General features: G+C 42.1%; 1 protein-coding gene across 1 annotated transcript; it reads right to left on the reverse strand.

Moving 5' to 3' along the window:
- Positions 1-192: 192 nt before the first annotated feature.
- Positions 193-26333, reverse strand: LOC129654259 (uncharacterized). The gene is made up of 8 exons (XM_055583766.1): positions 25929-26333; positions 8249-8374; positions 5638-5708; positions 5161-5185; positions 3447-3517; positions 2988-3012; positions 334-405; positions 193-230 (listed from the first exon to the last, which is right to left on the reverse strand). Exons 1-8 carry the CDS (start codon positions 26161-26163, stop codon positions 193-195), a joined length of 663 nt encoding a protein of 220 aa, XP_055439741.1. The 5' UTR covers positions 26164-26333.

Below are 26333 nucleotides of genomic sequence, written 5' to 3' on the forward strand. Positions count from 1 at the left end.
CTCAGGATGAAAGGCAAGACCTTTGCCTGGAGGATGGAACTTCCAAGATCGTTTGGGTTGGAAACTGCAGAATTCTTTTCTTAGAGGAAATCTGACTGCAGGAGAGAGAAATCGGTACTCAACAGGATGTAATGGATGCTAACAATTTTAATATCCTGTGGACTGAGGCATCATGATTTGGTAATAAGTATCTCACTCCACATTATCCCAACCAAGGGAACTGTCTCTATCTGAAACAAACACCTTCAAAGACTCATAACTTAATTCTACTGAAAAAGAAATGAAACAGTATTTCTATCTCAGACCAGAGGAAAAAAAAAAAAAAAAAAGAACTTTCCTTGGAGACATATGGAGTCTCTTCGGTCCTGTCACAAGCTGGGTTGACTGGCAGGTCCTCAGTGAAACCTAGGGCACACAGAGTACCTGTTAGAATGCTAGAGAGGAGGCTGAGGAATCATGCAGGGTTTTTTCTCTTCGTGTGGACATGGGGTGGTGTGTATAGATGTGGGAGGTTAATAAGCATGGACTGAACTTGTGTTCCTCCATCCTCTTTGGAGGAGGAAGGAAAATAAAGGAGAGGAGGAAGGAAATGAAAACACATCTTTGGCTTTCTAGCTAGAGGAATCTAATCAACATGAAATATTCAATCTAAAAGATGGAAAACTCTAAAATGGGTGTACTGTTCAATGAAAGAGACCCATGACTCCTCCTGCTCGTTTGCTGCTGCTGCTGCTAAGTCACTTCAGTCATGTCAGACTCTGTGAGACCCCATAGACGGCAGCCCATCATTTGAGCTCCTGCTAAATCGCCACTGTCTCCTGATTTTTCCCAGATCACTCTTCCTCCGAGATCCACAGTTGCTGCTACTCTGTTCATCATATTTTCTATGAAACTTTGGACTTGATTTAAAGTAAACTGTGTTAGAGGACTGAAATCAATCCTGGGTAAAGTATGCTATTCTATTAATTCACTAATTACTTGTCTTAGAGAAAATCAAATACACAAGATTTTATATTACTGAATTCCTACCATTTATAAATAGCTATTAGGAATAATATTTTTCTATCAATATTTTCTTTTTTTTATGTGAAGGTACTGTAATTTTATTTTTTCTGGATCAGGAACTAAATTGCCATTTGGAATTTAAGTCTTTCAAATTATAGAATTATAAAATGCTAGTTCGTCCCCTTTATTGCTTCTTCACAATATTCATTTTCTATAGTGTGTACATGCCCACTGAGCCACTAGCTGCTCATACTCACAGGGGCCATCTGTTTAGTGGGACAGCTGGTTATAGAAAGCACAGTTCCTCCACCAGGTCTTCCTGGGGAGCTAGAGAGACAGAGTAGCTCTTAGGACACTGGTGAGGCTACTCAGCAGTCACTCAGCCTTTTTTTTTTTTTTTTTTTTTTGATAGGGACAAAGGCTGAAGTGTATGCATGAGGGGGTAAGTAGCTATGGACTAAGCTGCTGTTGAATCATCCTCTTTGCTGGATGAAGGAGAACAAAGGAGAGGAACGGGAAAGAAATGAAAGAGAGCCTCTGCATTTTAACAAGTGATCTAATGATAACCTAAACAGTGGGGAAAAAAGAAACACTAAAATGCATTCCAGCTTTAAATGACAGAGATGAACGTCCCTCCTGCTTGTTTGGAGCATCTGCTAAATCAGCCCAGGATTTCTTCCTAGATCACTCCCTCCCCAGGATGCAAAGTTGTAGCTATTGAAATTACCAAGTTTCTATGAGATTTTGTTCTTGATTAAAAGCAAGCTCTATTAGAGGACTGAATTCAATCCTGCCTTTACAAATATCTATTATCAATCATGTGATATTTTTTCCCAGTCTTCAATTTCCAAACAATATTTGCATGTCCACTGAGACAGTGGCTGTCCACAATGAGAGAAGCGATACATTTAATGGGACAGTTCATTATGGAGAGGAACCAAGGGTGAATGCTGACTGTCTCTGATCCAGCGCTTTAGGAGATTACGACGACTCATGGTCCGAGGCTAACTATCGAAATCGAATGTGAGATCTATTTGACACGTTCCCTAGAGTGTGTGTTACCAGGTTTAATCAATGTAGGGCTTGTGGTAATATCATCCAGTAAAATGAAATACCTCCCTGATGATAATCTGCTTTATTCCTTGTTTAAGCATGACACTAGCACCAAGAGACAGGACCAGCATTGTCGACACAAGGCCGCCAAACTAACAATCTGTGAGTTCACCAGGGGATGCAAACCCCGAGGTGCCTTTCACAATAAAGACTGTGCCAAAGGTAGCTGTTAATCCACTTTGCTTGCCCTGGTTTTGGGACCACTGTGCCAACCTTATAATGATGGGCACGGTCTGGACCTCGAGCTTATAATACCTCCAGGTATAAACATAGATGCAGGGACCCCTTGTTTCATGACTAGGATTTCAAGGATGAGTGATCAGTTCAGGTGAGGTTTGCAGACCAGAAATACTGGAAGCCCCCTAGGTTCTCAGTTTGGTTTTTCCACTTAGGAGGACAAGGGCTTGGGCCATTTTTCTCAGCAGCATCTTCATCTGAGGAAAATGAATATTAATGAAACTTGAGGAATGGCTGAGTTGAGGAAACAATCAGGTAATGTATAATCAGTGGGCAGTGGTGATGAGAAGTGTTTAGAAAGTTCACAGTTGACTTGTGCCGTGTAAGGGGGAAAAATCTCCTGAGGAAACACACATACACACACCTTCAGAATCACATCACAGGGGCTTCCACATGGGCCCCCAACCCTGATTCACACAAACTCACATCATCTAAAAGATGTGGTTGTTTCCAGGGACCATAGAGCACAGACATTGTTCTTAATGTGAGATCAGTCTTTTCTCAGAACCCCCAACCCTCACTCTCATTAGGAATCCAGCATCAGGGTGACTCTGCAAAGCTAGCTGGCAAGAGAGCCCCACAATCATCAGCTAAACTGTTCCTCAGCAGAGGTATGGTTGCTGAATATTTACCACGTTCACTGGCTTCTCCGGCTGCCTGTGATTAGAGAGAAGAAAACAGTGTGAGGGTGGCAGCATCGTGTGTTCTCTGCAGTAACTTTTATGTTATCTGATTTTTTTGTTTTCCTCAGGTAACTAACCCCCTAAACTCTTTAAAAAATCAATCGTTCCAAAAGAAAACAGAGAGGACCCTTGTTGCAAAGGCTGGGCTCTTTCACTTAAGATCTTTCAGTTTCCAGGAGGAAAAAATTCTACTGAGGAATGTACCTACAGTCGGAATTGATGCTATTTTTAGTGTCCTTTTGGATCAGTTCTGTTTTGATAACAGATTTAACGTCAATATTTCACCAGCAACAAACTGCATGCATAAGTGCTAATATACATTGTCAGATGACTATAACTGTATTTCGCTGAATGAAACATAAAGAGGTGAAGCAGCAGCCTTTGTGAGACACAGACAGTTGAGCTTACCTCCAGGGGTGGCAGAGGCGGATCCTCAGCCCCGGCCTGGGGCAGTTCCAACACCAGGTGCTCCTGGGGAGCTAGAGGGAAACAGAAGGCCATGAGGACAGAGATGAGGCTGTTTACAAAGATCTCAGATTTTTTGTGTGTTTATTGGATGGGACATGGGGTGGAATGTGTACAGGAGAGAGGCTGGTAACTATGGACTGAGCTGCTCTTGAATCCTCCACTTTGCTGGATGAAGTACAACCAAGGAGACAAGCAAGAAGGCAATGAAGGAGATTGGCTGCATGTAACTGGTGATAACCAAACCAATGGGGAAATGTGAAACATTACAATGCATGCCAGCTTTCAATGACAGAGACCCATGACCCTCCTTTCTGTTTAGAGCTTCTGGTAAATCACACCTATCTTCTGGATTTCTTCCTAGATCACTGCCTCCCCAGGATTCAGTTTCAGCTGATGCACTTACTAAGTTTTCTGTGAGATTTTGCTCTTCATTATAATCAATCTCTGTTAAGAGAACTGAATTCAACCCTACCTTGCCAAATAGCTATAATCTATCATGTGATGTTTCTTCCTAGTCTTCATTTTCCAAATAATATTTCCACATCCACTGAGTCAGTGTCTGTTCACACTCAGTGAAGCCATACATTTAGACGGACAGTTCATCATGGAGAGAAAGCATGGGGTAAACGTTGACCTTCTTGGACCCTGGTGTGCAGGAGGTTTACAGCAAGAGTCAAGGTCACCAAGCAGAGTGTCAAGTTCCACTGTGAGATCTATTTGACACCTTCCCTTAAAAGTGTGCTACAGGGTTTAACCAATGTAAGGCTTATGGTAATGTCACCCAGTACAATGAAATATCTCTCTGTTGACACTCTGCTTTTGTCCTTGGTTAAGCAGTGACACTAGCACCAACAGATGTGGCCTGTACTGTCTAAACAAGGGAACACAACTTTCAGAGCTTTGAACTCACCAAGAGGATATGAATCCCAAGGTGCCTTCCACAATAACGACTGTGACAATGTTGGCAATAATCCACCTACGTTTGCCCTGGGTTCCATGACCACTGAGCCCATCTTACAATGATGGGCACAATCTGGACCTCTGGAGCTCTAGTACCTCCAGGCATAAACATAGATGCAGGGACCCCCTTGCTCCATGACTGAGGATCCCATGGTTGAGTGATAAGTGCAGGTCACGGGTCCACAGCAGACACACTGGGACCACCCCAAGGTTCTCAGGTTATTCTTTTCCCACTTAGGAGGTCAATAGCTTGGTCCATTTTTCTCCGCACCATCTCCCTTCGAGCAAGATGAATATTAACCGAACTTGAGGAATGACTGAGATGAGGAAAGAATTAGGGAATCTATAGCCAGTGCACAGTGTGTTGAGAAGTATTTAGAAAGTTCACAGTTGACTTGTGCTTTATAAGAGGGAAACATCTCCTGAGGAAACACACACAGACAGCTTTAGAATCACACTGCATGGGCTCACACATGGGACCCAAACCCACGCATCTAAATGATGTAGTGGTTTCCAGGTACCATAGAGCACAGACATTTTCTTTCCCGGGAGATTAGTCTCTTATCTGCACCCTGTGCCTTCACCCCCTTTAGGAATCCAGTGTCAGGGCGACTCTCCAAATAGAGCCGGCAAGAGATTGCCACCTTCTTCAACTAGATTATTTTCATCAGAGGGATGATCCCTGAATAATTACCGTGTTCACTGGCTTGTTCACAGGCCTGCAATTAGAAAGAAGAAAACAGTGTGAGGGTGTCAGCATCTTGAGTACTGTGCATTCAGGGCTTTTGTTCTCTTTTTCTTTTCAGAAAACCAAATGGGAATGTGCCGTTGAGTCCGTAGCCCCAAAAGAACACATAGAGGACATCTGTGGGAAAGGCTGGAGCTCCTCCTGGAAGAGCACTCCAGCTCATTTTCACCAGTAATTAAAACTTTCATTTCAGGAAGGAATAGTTTCTGCTGAGGAAACTGCTCCCGATTCCAGTTTTTAATTTATGTTGTCATTTTTGAAAAACATCCTTTTGAAACAGTTACCTGCTGGGAGAGATTCATCCATCAAATTAAAAACTGTTTATATGAACTGTCTTGAATATTTTCAACCTTTATCTGAATTCCGCTAGAAAATATAGTCATGGAGCAACACTTTTATCTCAGATGAATCGGAGGCACTTACTATGGAGTTGGGCAGAGCCTCTTCCTCCAGCGTTGAAATGGGTAGCTCCTCAGGCTGGTCCTCAGGGAGCTCTAGGAGGACATAGAGGAATTGTCAGGACATTTGTGATGCTCATTGGGAAGACCTTGTTAATGTGGACACATCGGGGGAGTGTGTGGATATGGGTGGTTAATAAGTGTGGGCTGAAATCTGTTGGCCAACCTTTCTCATGGCTGGAGGAAGGCAAAGGAGATGAACGTTTCAGAAATGAGTCAGAGAGCCTTAAGCTTTCTGGCTAAGGGGAACCTGATCGCCTTGAAACTCGGTCTGACAGAGGGAAGCACTAAAAATCACACTAGGCTTCCGTAGTCATGTACATTTGTGAGACTTGGACCGTTAAGAAGGCTGAGTGCCAAAGAATTAATGCTTTAGAATAGTGGTGCTGAAGAGACTCTTGTGAGTTCCTTGGACAGCAAGGAGATCAAACCAGTTAATCATAAAGGAAATCAATCATGAATATTCATTGGAAGGACTGATGCTGAAACTTCAATACTTTGGCCGCCTGATGTAAAGAACAGGCTCACTCAAAAAGCCCCTGATGCTGGGAAAGACTGAGGGCAGGAGGAAAAGAAGGGGCCACAGAGGATGAGATGTCTGGATAGCATTATCAACTCAATGGTCAGGAATTTGAGCAAACTCAGGAAGATAGTGAAAGACAGGTCAGCCTGGTGTGCTGCTGTCCATGGGCTCACAGAAATATACTAGGGACTCAGCATTGTCATCAAAAATAAATTGTATTTATTCTTCTCATAATTTTTAAGAATTACAAAGTTCCATCAGTTCAGTTCAGTTGCTCAGTCGTGTCCAACTCTTTGTGACCCCCATGAATCACAGCACACCAGGCCTCCTTGTCCATCACTAAATCCCAGAGTCCACCCAAACCCATGTCCATTGAGTCAGTGATGCCATCCAACTGTCTCATCTTCTGTCATTCCCATTTCCTCCTGCCCTCAATCTTTCCCAGCATCAGGGTCTTTTCAAGTGGCTCGGCTCTTCACATAAGGTGGCCAAAGTATTGGAGTTTCTGCTTCAACATCAGTCCTTCCAATGAACACCCAGGACTGATCTCTTTTAGGTTGGAATGGTCGAATCTCCTTCAAGTCCAGGAGACTGTTCAAAGTCTTCTCCAAAACCAAAGTTCAAAAGCATCAAGTCTTTGGTGCTCAGCTTTCTTTATAGTCAAACTACCACATCCATACATTACTACTGGAAAAACCATAGCCTTGACTAGACGGACCTTTGTTGACAAAGTAATGTCTCTGTTGTTTAATATGCTCTCTAGGTTGGTCATAACTTTCCTTCCAAGGAGTAAGCGTCTTTTAATTTCATGGCTGCAATCACCATCTGCAGTGATTTTGGAGCCCAGAAAAATAAAGTCAGCCACTGTTTCCCCATCTATTTCCCAGGAAGTGCTGGGACCGGATGCCATGATCTTAGTTTCTGAATGTTGAGCCTTAAGCCAACTTTTTCACTCTCCTCTTTCACTCGCCTCAAGAGACTCTTTAGTTCTTCTTCAGTTTCTGCCCTAAGGGTGGTCTCATCTGCATATCTGAGGTTATTGATATTTCTTGTGGCAATCTTGATTTTTCTATATTCACAATTTAATGTACCTATCAACACCATCTACATCTTTTTCATCAGATCCAATATAACCTCTGTACCCTTTAAGTCATAATCCACCTTCTCCATTGCCTCCTCACTTTGGTAATTTCCATTTCCAGCTTCCATGAGTTAGCCTATTCTGTGTACCTTAACCCAGTGGAATCACGCAATATTTGTCTTTCTGTGCCTGCCTTATTTCACTAACTATAATAAATGTTTGTATTAATCGTCCATCCATTTTATAGCATATTTCAATCCTGAATTCATTTTTATGGCGGGATAGTATTCCATTCTGAGTACATACCACATTTCATTTATCCATTCATCACATGATGGTCTTTGGGTTGTTTCTAGTATTTAAGTACTAATAATACACTGTGAACATTAGTGTGTAGATTTCTGTATGGTCCTATAATTTAAATGTGCATATTTAAAATATCACTGAATATAACAATACAAAGTGTGAATGTTAGGTGAACTAACAATGTTAGACTTTGAATTACTAAAAATATATTTTCTCACTAATTGTAAAAAATGTAGCATAGATATGTTATCCGTGAGTAGAATTTGATAGCCGAAACTGAAGTGATATGATATTGGAATTTTCTGTCTAATCCATACAACTTTTATGTCAATGTAATCCTGCTTTAAATAAAGTCTAATGATTTAAAGAAATCTTGAAACATGACTTCGGGGGGAACACATCACAGCTAGTGTTAAAACATTAGCTAATGTCCAAACCATAGCTAGAGACCATTTCCACTTTTAAGCATGTACCAAATGTTGAATTTAAAATGCATCTTTCCTTTCATAGTTAAAGCAGTACCAACTGATATAGTTTCCATGTGAACACATGAAATAAAAGGACATTGCTTAATATTTCTGGGTTTTTTTTTTCTTAAATATCAGGCCCTGAACATACTACAATTATCATTCTTGAATGAACTTCATGAGAAAATTTCCACAGTACCTTCAGTTGAGTCAGTTATAGGGTGCACCCTATTATGTGGCCAAAACGAAACTCTCTTCAACCAGCTGCTTCTTGATGTTCTTGACATTTCAGGGGTGTTCCTTCTCTCCTTCTGGATGAGACATCCTGTGAAATGATGAGAGCTGTCGACATGTTGCCGGCAGAGGACCACCCAGGAACTAATAATGATTGATCCATAATTCAATCCTCTGGTCCCCTTCCTCACCAGATGCCTCACAAGGCCTCCTGAATCCAAGGTGGACTTAGGAAGTTCTGCAGTTTGATGTGCACTGAAAACATCCAACAGACTGGCTGTGTGTGCAAATATCTCTATTTAACTGAGATCTAGAAGCTCAGCAAAGCATGGTTACCATGCCTGATGGACTGGATTCAAATCACATTTAGGAGAAGCAGGTACTTGGGAAAGACATATGGATCCCTCTTTGCCTCAGTTCCCTGTCCTGAGTTGGAGAAATGTTAACATGGCCTATTTTTAGTATTATGAGGCCAAGAATGATTAAATACAGGTAAAATATTAGAAAAATAAACGAGGGACTTCCCGGGCAGTCCAGTGGGTAAGAATCTGCCTCTCAACGCAGGGGATGGGGTTTGATTTCTGGTGGGCAAACTCTGGTTCCACATGCCTCTGAGCAATTAAGCCCACCTGTTGCCACTACTGAGGTCAAGCACCACAAGTAGAGAGTCAGTGCCCTGCAACGAAAGATCTGCACAATGTGATGAAGATCCCACATGCCAAACTAAGACCCGATCCAGCCAAATAAATAAATGATAGACAGACAGATAAATAAATAAATACAAAAGTAAATGACTGGTGCTTCATAATTTCTCTGTTAAGTGTTCAACCTTGAATGATGGCAAGAATAAGATGGACCTTCAGTAGTGGTTGAAAGCAGAGAGGACATTTTGATGGCTCCAATAAGTGGGGATGGAAGCTTATTCCTTAGCTTTTTCACCAAAACAAGTTTTTAGAGCACATGGAGAGTATCTATTAGCACCTCTTCGGACACTCAGCCCTGTTCAAGAGGAAGGGTGGACAAAGTGTGGGCTGTAATCCATATGTTACATTAGATGGTGTTGAAATTTAGATAGAGGAAGTGATTTTCCAAGGGTCACACAATAATAAATAGTGAACCTGGGGCAGGATTGTAGATGGTTCCCTGAGGACACAGATGCCTGCACCCCTGAGACCTGTGCTAAAACCCCTTACCCAGGACCTCAACCCTACCTCCAACTCAAATTATCCTGCCCCTAGTTTTCTGTGGATAAGAGCTGATGCCCTGAAGAAGATGCCTCAGCCTTAAAAAGAGCTCAAATCCTCCTTCTACCACTCATGCCTATATCTCAGTTCCTGATCCAAAATACAAGTTTCCTCTGAGCAAAGCCCCTCAGAAAGACCACAGGATTCCAAGTCTGTCCATCCTCCAAAGCTTCTTCACACACTCAACCGTCTCACGAGCAGCCTTCCCAAAGCCCAGTTCACCGTGCTAAGTAACCAGCGGTCTGTTTGGCCAACAAGTTGGCTCAGAGCTCAGAACCGTCTAAACCAAAGGCCACATGATGGTTCTACCAAGAATTAACTTCCCTTTAACTTGAGCAAGTCTGGATGAGCAGTTAATGTGAGTTAACTTGGGAGGTGGGCTCTGTGCTGGCCTTTGGTGGCTTAACTAAGTCTGAGATGCTCCAAGTCTCACAGCTGATCTGAACACTTATTTGAGCAGCCTGGACCAAGTGCTAGCTAAGAATGGGCAGGAGTTCAATCTTTCTCCACTAAAATTCTGACTCTATCAGCTTCTCATCATGCTCTAGACCCTGTAGTGGAAGACAACAGAGCCCCATATTCTTTTTGAAAATCATCTCCATCCTCACAGCCCGGAGACCGTAACCCTAGATTCTCCTTGAGGATCAACAGACAGGCTCTTCTTCCCTCAGTGACCAAATGTTATTCCTACCAACCCAATAGCACTATGCCATCTCACTAAACTCCTTGGCAACAGACAAACCATGATCCAGCCCACATCCACCCATGGGAATCCCACCAGTAAATTCCAGTTTCTTTCCTTGTTAAGTCTCTAGATTTACACTGCTAGTGTTTGTAGATTTGGGCAGCAGCATTTGAGAAGAGTTGAGATGTAATTCCCTTTACTATAATGTCTGATGTTGGGGAGACATCATGGGTCTCCTCTGTTAGTTCTTTTCATCTGTTTCTGGTGTACAAAACTGGCATTGGGAAATTGGAAATCTAGGAAGATATTTAAGGCAGCCAGCTGACAGGAGAATCAAAATATAATTTAAGGAATAATACAAAACTATAAAACACAGTTATAACTCTGTAGATAAGTTAGAGTGATGGAAAAGAAAAATAATAAAAAAAAAGATGAGGAAAGTTCATCAGTAAAGATTAACCAGCCCATTTGAAGGAGCAGCCTTCAGAGGATCAGTGGGAACTTACCTCCCAAACAATTCAGGTTACCCATTTCTCTTTGCCACCATACATGAAGCTCTCAGCTCGAAAACACACTGAATGCAGAATGTGTATCACCACATTACCATGGCGACCACACATCACAGAACCTTCAGAATTAACTGGACTCTGCACAGGATGAGTCCAACTGCCACTGTCCAACTGCTACTGTCATTTCATGGACAAGTTTGGCTTTTCAGAGTAACCATTTTATTTCAAAAATTGAATCTCAGGCTCACACATTCCTCTCTGATTATGAAAATAATTTATATGAATTAAAATGTTCTGTCCCCAAGTATAGCTGATAGTGAACATTTCAGGGTGAGGAGGGACAAATCTAACACATTGAGAATAAAGAGATTCTATTATTGATGAGAATATCATCTTGGTACTGATCACAAGTTTGTGCTTCTAACACACAGGGAGGAGAGAAAGCCTTACTGCAGGGCCACACAAGGAGAAAAGACAGACAACCAAAAAAAGCTGAGCACCCAGAAAACATTCAGCAAAGCACTTTTCTAGGAACGCTGAGGGAGTGGCCTGGCTACTTCTGGGGTCAGAGTCTTTGCTCTTGAGGTCAGGTCATGGTCAGGTCATGATGTTCTTGTGGTAGCGGTGGTGGTTTAGTCACTGAGTCAAGTCCGACTCTTGCGGCCCCATGGACTGTAGCCTGCCGCGCTCCTCTGTCCATGGGATTCTCCAGGCAAGAATAGTGCAGTGGGTTGCCATTGCCTTCTCCAGGGGACCTTCCCAACCCAAGAATCAAACCCAGGTCCCCTGCACTGCAGACAGGTTCTTTACCGATGGAGCCAAGAGGGAAGCCCTAATGTTGCTGTAAACCTCCCCCCCAAACAAATGCTACTCTCAGTTCTGAAAAGCAAGCATCAGGTCCCAGGCACCACCCTCTACCTCTGGGGTCCAGGCCCAGGCCAGGAGGACGGGGTCCTGGGCGTGCAGGGTATCCGGCACCCAGTCGGGGTCCTATGTCCAGTGCCTGGCCCTGGCTGAGGGGGCAGGTCTCAGCGGGCAGCACCTCAGAGCCAAGTCCCAGACCCCATCCAACTGTCATCTGTCTGGGTCCTGGCGCCTAGGACTCAGCCGGGCCTCAGGCTCTTCATTTAAGCTGCAGAGACACACTTGTAGCAATTTCCAACTGGGTTAATCTTTACTTCACAACAATTACTCTCTTTGAAAGAAGTCCCAACCACAGAGGCAAGCCTGAAATGACGTGTTAGATCCTTGCACACCAACCTAACCTCCTGCCACCTCCTGGGGGTGGACAACCAATCAATGCTGGACCAAGTGTGGAAACGTGAATGGAGAACAGGAGCTGGGAAACTCTGTCCTTAGTAGCCAGGGTCATATCCTCCAGCTGCCCAGGGCTCTGGGGACCATGCCCAGATCGTCCTCTGCAGCTTATAGGTCATGGAGGCAGGGACTGGGGAGAGGTTCACTGCTTTGTGTTGGGAAGAACCCCTGCAGAAGGGAAAGGCTACCCAATCCAGCATTCTGGCCTGGAGAATGCCATGGACTGTATAGTCCATGGGGTCGCAAAGAGTCAGACACTACTGAGCGACTTTCACTTTCACTTTCACTTCAGCTGCTTTGTGGCCTGGATCTGGCCTGTGGGCACCCATGGCAAGGGCTCTGGGACTCTGTGGGACACAGTCCCCAAACTGGCCTGGGCCCCCATCTCACCCATCTGCCCTGAGGCCTGAGGGTTGGATAGCGCATGGACAGGCCTCTGTCCCAGACTCATCAAACTCTGGTGAGGACTGCTGACAGGTTTCCTGTTGGTGGAGCATGACCTCTAACCCTAGGCTAAGGGTCCCACTGAAGGTCTTACAATATTGACTGTGCGCCCACCCCTCCCCTAGTACAGCCTCCTCTACCCATTTCTACTCCTTCTGAGTCCCCAGGCTTTCCTAGAAGAAACAAAGCCTAAGATTTAATCTTATAAACAAAATTAAGTTTCACACCTAATGTATCCACTTGTACTCTTTATTTGGATCCCTGTAAATTCTTCTCACAAAAATGAACGTTTTTGCCGTGTGTTGCAAGCATGTTTTCAATTTATTACTATCTTTAATTTTTTTTTTTTTAATTTTTGTTTATTTGTTTTTGTCTATGCTAGGTCTTCCTTGTCATGCTTGTCTTGTCTCTAGCTGTCCTGAGTAGGGACCTGTCTCTTGTTGTGGAGCATAGGCTCTAGGTGCACAGGCTTCAGTAGCTGTAACTCGCAGGCTCTAGGGTCCTGGGTGAGTAGCTGTGGTGCACGGGCTAGTTGCTCAGCGGCATGTGGGATCTTCCCAGACCAGGGATCAGATCCATGTCCTCTGCACTGGCAGGCAGATTCTGAACCCCTGGGCCACAAAGGAAGTCCCATCACTGTCTTTGTACTATGGTTACTTTTACTTCTATCATGAAGACATTTAGTTTCAAAAACATCAGTAATTTAAATATTTTTGTTATTTTGGTTGTGAGAAGGAAAAGGGGAAGGATGGTATGACTAATATTTTTATTAAGGGCCAAGTACTCCTTTAAAAATATTTTAATAACTAGGAAAATAACAGAAAGGGCAGGTCCTGAGGCACGGCTTACCCTCCAGGGTCCAGTTCTGGCAGAGTGAGAGCTCAGCTGGCAGCGCCCTCAGTGCTGGGTCCTCAGACCCTGCTCAGCTGTCATTGCTGAGGGAGCCAGGCGCCAAACGCAACTGGCCCTCAGGCTCCTCAGGCCAGCCATGTGGGGGGTGTGGGAGCAGGTCTTGCAGATGGTATCCAGGGCAGATGGTGCTGCCAGGAGGTGGCAGAGGCGGGGAGAGGGTCACTGCCTCCTCAAGGCCTGGCCGCGGCCAGTAGAGGCCGTAGTGAGGGCTCTGGAGGTCAACAGGACACAGACTCCCACATGTCCCCTGATGCCCCCAGATGACCATTGGTCTGAGGCTGGATGAACTGGAGCACCCTGGAGGGGAGGCCAGGATTGACTCTTACCTCACTTTCCACGTGACAACCCCTGCTCCGCTGACCTTGCCTGGTTGTCCCCACTAACAGTCACTCACTGACAGTTGCTTCCTTGGGGGGAGGAGCCCATTGAAAATGGCTGAACAGGACTTGCTGCCTGGTAACAGGGTGCAGAGTAATAGCTCACAGGTACGGCTGTGCTGAGGTCTGCTCTTGGCTGTGCTCTGTGACAAGTCTCCTGGTCGAGCCTCCGTTCAGCCCTGTCCTTTAGAGGTACCCCCAGACAGAAACTAGATGGCCCCAGCTGTCAGCTTTAGGTGGTCTCTTTATATCCCACAGTACTGTCTTTCCTGGGCTCAAGAATGTGATATATGAGTTGGAGCCATGGGGATGTGAGTTACCTCCTTCACACAAGCTACTTTTCCTCAGCCCTGCTCAAGCCCTGTCTCCTTCATTCCCACTTCCATTTGATAATGGAGCACTGTCACACGTGCCTGACTTTGTGCCTTGGTAGGTCAGAGTATCTTGCCTCATGATAAACAGGAATAGAAGTATAAATAAGAAGAAGAAGATGCAAAATAATTTAAACATCCTATTTCTACTCACATGTACAAGCAATACTCATTAAGAGTCAGAGAATATTCAGCACCGAGCTGAAGCTTAATGTCTACACGCAGCAGTCAGACAGGAAGACTGCAGCGGACTGGACGCCCAGGGGCACCAGCTGCAACTGCTCTGCCACTAAAGTCCCACGGGTCAGCAGATCTAATGGGGCTCGAAGCACTACTGGCAGAGAGAGAGGTTACTCAGTGCCACTGCCATCACCGACTCGATGGACATGAGCTTGAGCAAGCTCTGGGAGGTGGTGAGGGACAGGGAAGCCTGGCAAGCTGCAGTTCATGGGGTCACAAAGAGTCAGACATGAGTGCGCAAATGAACTGAACTGAACTGAACTGAAGTACACGGTCAGTTGTTTGGAACAATTACTTTGTTTTATGTTATATACAATTTTAATGAAGAAATTACTAAAAATGCTATGTGAGATATAAAATAAATTTTAAAAGATATGAACTCTGAAATTAGGCTGTTTGAGGATGAATCTTTAGTTTACCATTTACTTGGTCTGTATCCTAGGAGTGGTTAGTCATCCTTTTCCTATCTTGTCTTCCTTAACTGAGACATAATAACATCTATTTCATAAAACTGTTGTGAAGAAAAAATTATGTGTGTGTGTTTCAACTAGTTGCTACATCTAATGAGTGTAAATGTAATTCTTATTATTCCTGTACACAAGGGAAAATATACAAAAGAAATTACAGAATTCGATTTCAATACAGAAAATAGGTGAGCAGGTAAGTTTGTTAAGTGTAATTAAATGTACTTTTATAGTAAAGAATAAAATAACTGATAAGACATAATAAATATCACTTCTTTTGATCAGAATATGAACCCAAACTTTCTGATATAAGACAGAAATGTGACCAAGAAGAACAGAAAGAACATCACTTGTTTTTCTCTACAGAGCGAACTAGACTGTACTTTTCTGCAAGAGTCCTGTGTCCATACAGACCTTACAAAAGGTATGGACTCACACCAGTCCAGATGAAAGAAAGAGACACCAAGACTCCTGTCTGAGAAATGATGCAAACCACATTAATTCTATGAAAAGGAGTAAGGCACGTATCCAAGAGCAGAAGATTTTAAAACAAGAAATCTCATTTTTATAGAAAGAAACATAAAAATTGGATAACACTCATTCACACTTAGAAAACACATTTTGTGGATCTAAATTAATATAGTTAATCTTCCACCTTCAAGTGCAAATTTTGTTTACATTCCATCTTCTGATATGCATAAAAAGTACTGACTAGAACTTTTATTTCAGAACATCTATATAATGTAGAAAATAATCATTTTATGGAATATTTTTAACTTTTGCTTTTTGAAGTCACACAGACTAACCAAAATAAAACAAGCTCTTATTTATTGCTTGGTAAGGGAAAGCTGCATTGCTGTCACACCTAATTTCCTTAAGAAAGTTAAACGCTGTTATTCCGGAGACGTCATGGCTGACATTAGTTTAGGATAATGAGGGTGTGTAATTTGTTTTGCGTAGATCGGCACTGTTGCAAGTAATGAACGAAGTTCTCAGGTGGGTCAGTGGTAAAGAATCTGCCTGCCAATGCAAGAGACACAGGAGAACTGGGGTTAATCCCTAGGTCAGGAAGATCCCCTGGAGGAGGAAGTGGTAACTCACTTCAGTCTTCTTGCTGGAAACATCCACGGACAGAGGAGCCCGGAAGGCTGCTGTCCTTGGTGTCACAATCAAACACACAGCATGCACTCAAGCAGAATAGTACATAGAAGCAGCCATTATATATTCCAGTCCATTGCTAAATTATGTTTTCTTAAACCTGAATTATCTGATGGAAGTAATCCAACTACAGGCCACTGGATTATGTAAGAAATAATTAGGTTAACATTATAACACAGTTCTTAAACTCGAATATACTTTTCAACTGGTAATGTAGGAGTTTTACAGTTTAAGTTTACAGTTTTACAATGCTTAATGTCAAAGAACTGTATCCATTTACTTGTAAATTTTTATCATCTTAAGAATGCTTTCCAACTTGTGACAGTTTGTAACAAATGTCACAAGTCGGATCCTTGTGTTTCTTAGTCATAAAGGTAAGGTATTTGACTAGGTAGTTCTTACTGTGGAACAAACACAGAATTCATGAATAGCTGAATACACTTATGACATGAACACTAATGATAGATAAAAGCTTACGCTGAATCTTCCCAAAGAATATCAGTTCCTCATAGCCTTTCAATCTCCAGTCCTGTCTGTACAGGCCACAGTGAGAGGCACCAGTTTTCTGGTTCCTATAACGCATTTTGTAAATTTAAGTAAGTTAATTTTTATGTCACTGTAATTGTTCCAAAAGAAAAAAGGAAATAAAATATATGTAACAGAAACAGTTCAAACTAAAAAATGAAGTTGCTGATATACTATACATACGAGTACATATGATCACACAAGCAATGCTATTGAGAAGTTATCCACAAAACTAGAAAACGTAACATTTTCTAATCTAAATAAATCAGCATAGATTAAAATGTCATTAACTGCATAAAAATTCTCGGTGGTTCCTCAAAATCATAAATTAGAAGGCAATATGACATAGAATGACCCTTTGTATACAGTGTAGGCTACCTATTATATTGTGAAAGTATATCGTACTTATTTCCAATAATTGAAAATTGCTTTTTCTATCGGATTCTGAAGCAGTTCTGAAACTCAGCCCAAACAACTGGCACAGTACAGAAAGTTTTTTCTAGCTTTGATGTTGCCCTTTATTTAAAATCAGAGCAACTATAAACATGAAGAAAGCTAACAAGGACGGTTGGGTTCATATATGAAATAAATCCGAGAACAAGGAGTTTGACTATCACATGAGTATTGCTCCTTCTTGGTTGGTGTGCCAATTTATTGTTAGGATTATGGGGACCTCAGGTTAACTTAATACTCGAAGTCAGTATTTCCACTTCTATCAGTGAATAAAAGAAGGGAAAATAATTAAGTACTACTAAACATATCTCCCTGGATTGGGAAGATCCCCTGGAGGAGGAAATGTCAGCCCACTCCAGTCCTCTTGCCTGGAAAATTCCATGGACAGAGCAGCCTGGTGGGCACAGTTCATGGGGACACTAAGGGTTGGACACGACTGTGTGACTTAGCAATCACTCTCTCAAACATGTCTTAAAGCTGGAATTCCTTATGAGCTACTTAATTTCAAAATGCCAAACAGAAGAAAAGAAAAATAAAAAATCCAAAAGCTCTTGCTGACAATGAACTCTCAACAAAAGTTAAAACAAAACAATAAGAAAGGCAATCTTGAAAATCCAAATGAAGTTGACAGCTAAAAATTGATTTCTGATCAAATTAATCTGTAAAGAGCAACATTTCAAAGTCTTGAAATAAGTCTAAAAATGATGTTCAAAATTATATCTGAAAGCATAACTGACATTTAAATGAGTAATAAACTATGGAATAAAATAGAGTGAAATTAAACTACACTAGATCAGACATCTACATTCAATACTAATAATACTTTGGTAGTTCTTGAAATTACTGGTAAATGTTCATTTTCTAACTATGCTTCAATATTTATATATACATATATATATATTGCATGAGAGTTAAAAATAGACTGTAAAAAGTAACAAACTCTGAATATGTTTTATTAATTATTTTATAGTTATTATTTACCACAAAAAAAGCTTATTAAAATCACGCCAGGTTAGAGAAATTGAAAAAGACACATGTACGCCACTGTTTATTAGAGTACTATTTACAATAGCCAGAATATGGAAGCAATCTAGATGTCTATGGACAGATGACTAGATAAAGAAGCTGTGGTACATATATACAACGGAAGATTATTCTGTCATAAAAGGAACACCTGAGTCCTTTCTAATGAAGTGAATAAACCTAGAGCCTATTACAGAGTGAAGCAAGTCAGAAAGAGAAAGATAAATATGGTATCCTAACACTGTGTGGATCACAATAAACAGTGGAAAATTCTGAAAGAGATGGGAATACCAGACCATCTGACCTGCCTCTTGAGAAACCTATATGCAGGTGAGGAAGCCACAGTTAGAACTAGACATGGAACAACAGACTGGTTCCAAAGAGGAAAAGGAGTACGTCAAGGCTGTATATTGTCACCCTGCTTATTTAACTTATATACACAGTACATCATGAGAAACGCTGGGCTGGAAGAAGCACAAGCTGGAATCAAGATTGCCGGGAGAAATATCAATAACCTCAGATATGCAGATGACATCACCCTTAGGGCAGAAAGTGAAGAGGAACTAAAAAGCCTCTTGATGAAAGTGAAATAGGAGAGTAAAAAGTTGGCTTAAAGCTTAACATTCAGAAAACGAAGATCATGGTATCTGGTCCCATCAGTTCATGGGAAACAGATGGGGAAACAGTGGAAATAGTGTCAGACTTTATTTTGGGGGGCTCCAAAATCACCGCAGATGGTGACTGCAGCCATGAATTTAAAAGACGCTTACTCCTTGGGAGAAAATTTATGACCAACCTAGATAGCATATTCAAAAGCAGAGTCATTACTTTGCCAACAAAGGTCCGTCTAGTCAAGGCTATGGTTTTTCCAGTGGTCATGTATGGATGTGAGAGTTGGGCTGTGAAGAAAGCTGAGTGCTGAAGAATTGATGCTTTTGAACTGTGGTGTTGGAGAAGACTCTTGAGAGTCCCTTGGACTGCAAGGAGATCCAACCAGTCCATTCTAAAGGATACCAGTCCTGGGTGTTCTTTGGAAGGAATGATGCTAAAGATGCAACTCCAGTACTTTGGCCACCTCATGCGAAGAGTTGACTCACTGGAAAAGACTCTGATGCTGGGAGGGATTGGGGGCAGGAGGGGAAAGGGACCACAGAGGATGAGATGGCTGGATGACATCACCGACTTGATGGACATGAGTTTGAGTCAACTCCGGGAGTTGGTGATAAACAGGGAGGCCTGGCGTGCTGCAATTCATGGGGTCGCAAAGAGTCGGACACTGCTGAGCGACTGAACTGAACGGAACTGAACACATATATATGAAATCTAGAAAGATGGTACTGATGGAAATATTTTCAGAGCAGCAATGCAGACACAGACATAGAGAACAGACTTATGGAAATGGGGAGAAGGGAGGAGGGAGAGGGTGGGATATATTGAGAGAGTAACATGGAAACTCACATTACCACGTGTAAAATAGATAGCTAGTTTGCTGTATGGCTCAGGGAACTCAAAAAGGGGCTCTGCATCAACCTAGAGGGGTGGTTTGGGGAGGGAGGTTCAAGAGGGAAAGGACATATGTATACCTATGGCTGATTCATGTTGATGTTTGGCAGAAACCAACAAATTCGGAAAAGCAAATATCCATCTTTAAAAATAAATTAATTAAATAAACAAGCAAATTAAAAACATGCCAGGTGTTAGGGATTTCCCTGGAGATCCAGTGGTTAGGTCTCTCAGCTTCCACTGAAGCGGCACAGGTTCGATCTCTCGTTGGGTAACTAAAATCCCGCATGTCACTTAGTATGGCCAAAAGGTTAGATAGATAGATACATAGATAGATAGATAGATAGATAGATAGAATGTGTTAAGGAATAAAAAGATTTATTAAATAAATTAAATAAAAATGCCAAGTTAGTTCTCTATAAATTCTGAATATAAAAACGCAAAAAAAGTGATCAGAAAATGAAAAATCATAAGAATAATATAACACAGAAAATATTAATAAACCACTTTGAAATTGCTCAGAAGTAACATTGAAGTTTAAAACAAAAATGTGCTCATGCAAAAATAAAGGTGATAAGTCTACAGTAACAATATCACTGATAGAAATTATTTTTCCTAAATAATCTCCAAAATAAACATCATTCCAATCAAAAAGAGAGAAGTACAAAGGGGAACTCCACCTACTAGACATCTAAAATATAAAACAACACTGGCTTTCCTGGTGGCTCAGATGCTAAAGAATCTGCCTGCAGTGCGGGAGACCTGGGTTCAATCCCTGGTTTGGGAAGACCCCCTGGAGCAGGGCATGACAGCCCACTCCAGTATTCTTGCTTGGAGAATCCCCATAGACCGAGGACCCCGGCAGGCTACAGCCTATGGGGTCACAAAGAGTCAGACTCGACTGAGTGACTAAGCACACACACGGAAGAAAAGATTTTATTTTTTTTAAAATTGACCTTAAATACTATGACAAATATGCAATGTAACTAAATCACCAATGTTAGTCTCAAAGATACACATTAAATGTGCACACACAAAAAGGGAAAAGACCAAGAGCATAATTGATGAAAACTTTGGACTGGCAGGTAATCTGCAGAAGAATAATCAAAATAGTCAGAAAACAAATAAAAGAATAATCAATTGCATTGATGATCAGGAATATTCAAATTAAAAGATTATATGATACCTTTGTCCACCTATAAAATGGAGTTACAATAGTCTAAAATACTAATTGTTAAGGCTGAGTGCTGAAGAATTGATGTTTTTGAACTGTGGCATTGGAGAAGACTTCAAGAATATCAAGTAAGTCAATCCTAAAGGAAATCAGTCCTGAATATTCATTGGAGGACTGATGCTGAAGCTGAAGCTCCACTACTTTGGCCACATGATGTGAAGAGCTGACTTCTTAGAAAAGACCCTGATTCTGGAAAAGTTTGAAAGCAGGAAGAGAAGGGGACAACAGAGGACGAGATGGTTGGATGGTATCGTCAACTCAATGGACCTGAGTTTTAGTAAGCTACAGGAGATGGTGAAGGACAGGGAAGCCTGGCATGCTACAGTCCATGGGGTTGCAAAAAGTCAGACACAACTGAGCGACTGAACAACAAGGACAATGATACCACTATACACTTATTTAATATTGATTTAAAATAGTCTAAAATATTATTCTCTTATAAAAATGTAAAGGAAACTCTAACACACTGCTTGCATTTAAATAGAAATATTTTACGGTACTTTAGATTACATTTGGCTAATATCTGAGAAAGTTTAAGATGCCCTTGTACATGATCCCAAAACTCCACTTTCAGGTATATACCCTAGAATTGCTTTTATATAAAGGCTTAAGGACAAAAATGTTCACAAAAGAGTCTCTTAGGTCGGAAAAATTAGCATCGGTGTTGCAGTGAATACTGAATATGCATTAAATAGAATAGTGTGGAATGCTTCCATTGACCTCTTATTTCTCTCTGGTTCCCCAGGATAATTGTGATCTTTTTCTTTCACAAGATTTGACACCTAGCCTATGTGTTCACAGGTCATTATCAGAAGAGATGAATATTGGTTTCAACTAACCACACGTCTGTGGACATTCAACTTTCTTATTCCTTTCCTTCTAAGTCACCATGAATTCAGTATCTCTCCAGTCCCATGAATGGAATTGCCCTTTGGGGAAGCTGGACATGGAAGTAATGAAAAATGATCTTTATCAGTTTCATGACATCATGTAGCTGTCTTTTATTGGGCACTCATTTGTGCATAAACTAGAAAAGATATGTACAAGTTCGGGTCTTGCCTGCAACTGTTTCCCCACCCACAAATTTACACAACAGGCTGATATTCCCAGGACTGCATCTGAGACTCTGACAAGGATTGGGCTAGCCATCAGACTGCTCAGTAGTTATATAATGCAATATTTTATGTATTTTAAAAACATGCCTAGTGAGAATGTTACAGCACAGGGAACTCTACTTAATGCTCTGGGATGAGCTGAATAACAAGGAAGTACAAAAGGGAGGGGATGTATATATACGTATGCTGATTCACATTGCTATACATTAGAAACTAACACAGCATTGAAAAGCAACCACATTCCAATGAAACTTCTTGAAAAATCACAAAAAAAGAAGGCTAGGATAAAAATTTTTATCAACTAGATCACCTTCAAATATCAGGGGATAATTCATATATTTGTGTGTGTGAATATACACATATATATACATCTGTCTATCCCTGGTGGCTCAGACGATAAAGCTTCTGCCTGCAATGCGGGCGACCTGGGTTCAATGCCTCGGTCGGGAAGATCTCCTGGAGATGGAAATAGCAACCCACTCCTATATTCTTGCCTGGAAAATCCCATGGACGGTGAAACCTGGTAGGCTACAGTCTATACGGTCGCAAAGAGTCGGACACGACTGAGTGACTTCCCTTTCTTTCTTTGACTTTACACATCTGTATATACATATGTGAGTGTGTGTGTGTGTGTGTGTGTGTGTGTGTATATATGTATGTTTCTCATACACTTTCCTCTTCAGAAGATTTACCCCATAAATATTTACATTTAAATTTGTATTTGAAGGAGTAATGAGAAGAAAAATTACACAACTACATGGATGTTAAGTTATATGAGAATGAATATGACCAAGTATATAATAATTTGTTTTCTTGAAAAATTAATCCAGGATAAAAAGAGAAAAAATAGAAACCATATGCTACAGAAGTGATTCCAGGAAAGAGACCCTTAAAGCTGGAATCTGGAATACGTTGTCTAATCTGGTTAGGTTAGAGGATGGCAATGGTTTATTTTGCACGGAACTGGGAGAGTGGAAGTCAATGTAATTCAGTGGCAAACAACAGCAACAACCACAAAACTTATCCCTTGTACTCTTCTGGAATCATGCTATAGGTTTTGGGCCAAAGAACATCTTCTGTGGGCACGCTCAGAGTCTCTAATTTCTTGGAAATGCAGAAAACACATCTATCTGAATTTAAGTTCTCCATTTTAATCCTGAGAGTAGCAATATTATAATGTAATTTCAAATGATCATTGGCTTGAAATTTCTAGTTTGGATTGGGAAAGAAGGCCCTGAGAATGAGTTGTAACTTTGATAGACTCCTGTCAACCTGCTTACCTCCCATCTCTCTTCCACCCCTTCTCCCTCCTTTGGGGAGATTAGAGGACCCTTCCGTTCCTTGTTTTGTCATTAAGTCATGTCCAACTCATTGGTGATCCCATGCACTACAGCCCCCTAGGTTTCTCTGTCCATGGGATTTCCCAGGCAAGAAGACTGAGGAGGGTTACCGTTTCCTTCTCCAGGGATCTTCCCAACCCGCAGACTGAAGCGGGTCAGCCTGCTTGGCAGGCTGATTCTTTACCACTAAACCACCTGGGAAACCCTAGAAGCCTGTGTAATGGACATGAGTTTGGGTAAACTCCGGCAGTTGGTGATGGACAGGGAGGCCTAGCGTGCCGCAGTTCATGCGGTCGTAAAGAGTCAGACACGACTGAGTGACTGAACTGAACCGAACTGATGTATCAGTTTGGTTCAGTTGTTCTGTCATGTTTGCCGGTACTGCTGCTAAGTCGCTTCAGTTGTGTCCGACTCTGTGCGACCCCATAGACGGCAGCCCAGCAGACTTCCCGGTCCCTGGGATTCTCCAGGCAAGAACACTGGAGTGGGTTGCCATTTCCTTCCCCAATGCATGAAACGGAAAAGTGAAAGTGAAGTCACTCAGTCCTGTCAGACTCTTACTGACATCATGGACTGCAGCCTACCAGGCTCCTCCATCCATGGGATTTTCCAGGCAAGAGTACTGGAGTGGGGTGCCATTGCCTTCTCTGTCTGTCATGTCTAACTCCTTGTAATCCCGTGGAGTGCAGCACATGAGGCTTCCCTGTCCATGACCAACTCCTGGAGCTTGCTCAAACGCATGTCCATCGAGTCAGTGATGCCATCCTACCATCTCATCCGCTTTTGTCCCCTTCTCCTCCTGCTTTCCATCCTTCCCAATATCAGGGCCTTTTCCAATTAGTTGGTGCTCCGCCATCAGGTGGCCAAAGTATTAGAGCTTCAGCCTCAGCATCAGTCCTTCCAAAGAATATTCAGGGCTGATTTCCCTTAGGATGGACTAGTTGGATCTCCTTGAGCTCTCAAGATCTTGAGAGTTCAAGGGACTCTCAAGAGTGTATATACATACATACATTTTCAGAGAATATTGTATTTTGCAAAATATTAACATACATCATCATAGCCGTCAATACAACCATCTGATTAAGTAGTTTTTTTTATTATCAAGATTAGTAAACACAATTTTCGGAGAAGGCAATGGCACCCCACTCCAGGACTCTTGCCTGGAAAATTCCATGGACGGAGGAGCCTGGTAGGTTGCAGTCCATGGGGTGGCTGAGAGTCAGACACGACTGAGCGACTTCATTTTCATTTTTCACTCTCATGCATTAGAGAAGGAAATGGCAACCCACTCCAGTGTTCTTGCCTGGAGAATCCCAGGGACACAGGAGCCTGGTATATCAACTGCTGGTATCATCATCATTTACCACCAGATATCAAGGCTCTTATAAACCATTGGTAAATAAGATTGTGAAGCCTTAGTATAAAAAGAGGAAGAAAAACAAATGGCCAGTAAAACAGAAGACAGACAAACATATATTAATACTTTACAAAGTTATGTGTAAGAAATGTTCCACTGCAGTGAAGTGAGAGGAAATTCTACTATTTTTAAGAAATTGAATGAGTTTGTTTAAATAAGCACACACAAAAAATAATAATAATGTAACCACCTACCTCATACTAAGTAAGGGCTTCCCAGGTGGCTCAGTGGTAATGATCCACCTGCCAAGCAGGAGACAGGGGACACAGGTTCTATTGCTGGGTTGGGAAGATCCCTTGGAGGAGGAAATGGCAACCCATTCCAGTATTCTTGCCTGGAAAATTACATGGACAGAGGAGTTTGGAGGGCTATAGGCCATGGGGTCACAAAGAGTTGGACTTAGTGACTAAACAACAACAGCAACCTCACCCTAAACACAGAAATATATTCTAGATAGATTATAGAGATAAGTGCAAATAAAAATAGAATTGTCTCTTAGAAGATAAAGCATAAGGAAACATTTTCAAAATCTTGGAGTAGGAATTATTTCTTATCCAGGATTTGAAAAGTAATAACTACACAGGAAAATAAAAGGAACTGAAATATATTATGAATAAGAACTTCTGCTTACCAAATGCATTTTCTGAGTAAATACACAGGCCAAAGTATGAAGAAACTTATTTGAAATATATATTATTCTAAGAAAAGACTCATAGTCCCAATTATTAAGAAGTTTAATGTACTAATACGGCAAATAACCCAACAAAAGTTTGGCCAAAAAAAGTGATGACCCAAAAGCTTACTTGCATAATATCATTAGTCATCAGGAAACATATGTATTCAAGAAAATTAGGACCCATTACATACTCAACAGGATGAATAAAACAAAAAAGAAAAAAAAAATTACCCAAAGGTGATGAATGTATTAAACACCTGAAATTCATCTCTGTTACTATTTGGAGTGTAAATCTGTAGTATACGTTTGGAAAACAATGCAGCAAAATATCTTTATATTCATGAAACAAATTCAAATCATTCTACTCAATCAGCTGATAGTATACATAAGGGTCAGCGGTTCCAACCTGCCTCTCAAAATCCTTTAACAGGTGTGGACGTGTTTTTGTTTAAAAATAGCAATATTCCTACTTGAAAACTAGGTGGCCGGCCGTGACTCAGTCTTTGTGATCACCAGACAGCGCGCGTGCCCCTGTCCCCCGGCCCTCCCTGTGCGTGTTTATTGCTCTTCCCCGTCACTTCCAGCTTTTCCCCGCTCCCGGCCCGCCCCACACCGGTGACCGCCCAGTGCCCCCTTACCCTGTTTAGGACCTAACCCGTCTCGCCTCATGTGGTGTCCTTCCCTGGCCTCCATGGCTGGTGGTGTCTCCGGGCACACAAGTGCCCTCGGTCCCCGAGGGGGGAAGCTGGGCACAACAAGTTGCACGTGAGGGCTGTGGAGGCACCGGTACATGGCTGGAGAGTGCTCTCCCGGGCCACTTGTGGCTCTGGGTGTTGGCGGTGGTCGGCTCAAGCCCCGATAGGGGAGCTCCATGGGGGCCAGGAAGGGCAATAGACATCCTGGGTGCCAGGGGAGCGCTCCTGCGCTGGAGGTTTCTTGCGGTCAGATTCCGTGGCGTGACCCAGAAGCAGCTTCGCTTCCGGGTCATTCAGAATGGCTTCCGGGCCCCTCGCAGTAGCTGGCAGCCACCCGACCTGCACTGT

The sequence above is a fragment of the Bubalus kerabau genome, chromosome 5 (assembly GCF_029407905.1).
Source record: "Bubalus kerabau isolate K-KA32 ecotype Philippines breed swamp buffalo chromosome 5, PCC_UOA_SB_1v2, whole genome shotgun sequence".
In the NCBI taxonomy this organism is placed as follows: domain Eukaryota; kingdom Metazoa; phylum Chordata; class Mammalia; order Artiodactyla; family Bovidae; genus Bubalus; species Bubalus kerabau.

Bases quoted from the DNA above. Each gene is read 5' to 3' on its own strand.
- LOC129654259 (XM_055583766.1), bottom strand. From the start codon at position 26,163: ATGGAGCTCCCCTATCGGGGCTTGAGCCGACCACCGCCAACACCCAGA. The intron at 8,375-25,928 runs GTAAGGGGGCAC...ATCATTTCACAG, and splicing joins CGGGTTAGGTCCTAAACAGG to GATGTCTCATCCAGAAGGAG. The intron at 3,013-3,446 runs GTAAGCTCAACT...CTCTAATCACAG, and splicing joins CGCCTCTGCCACCCCTGGAG to GCAGCCGGAGAAGCCAGTGA.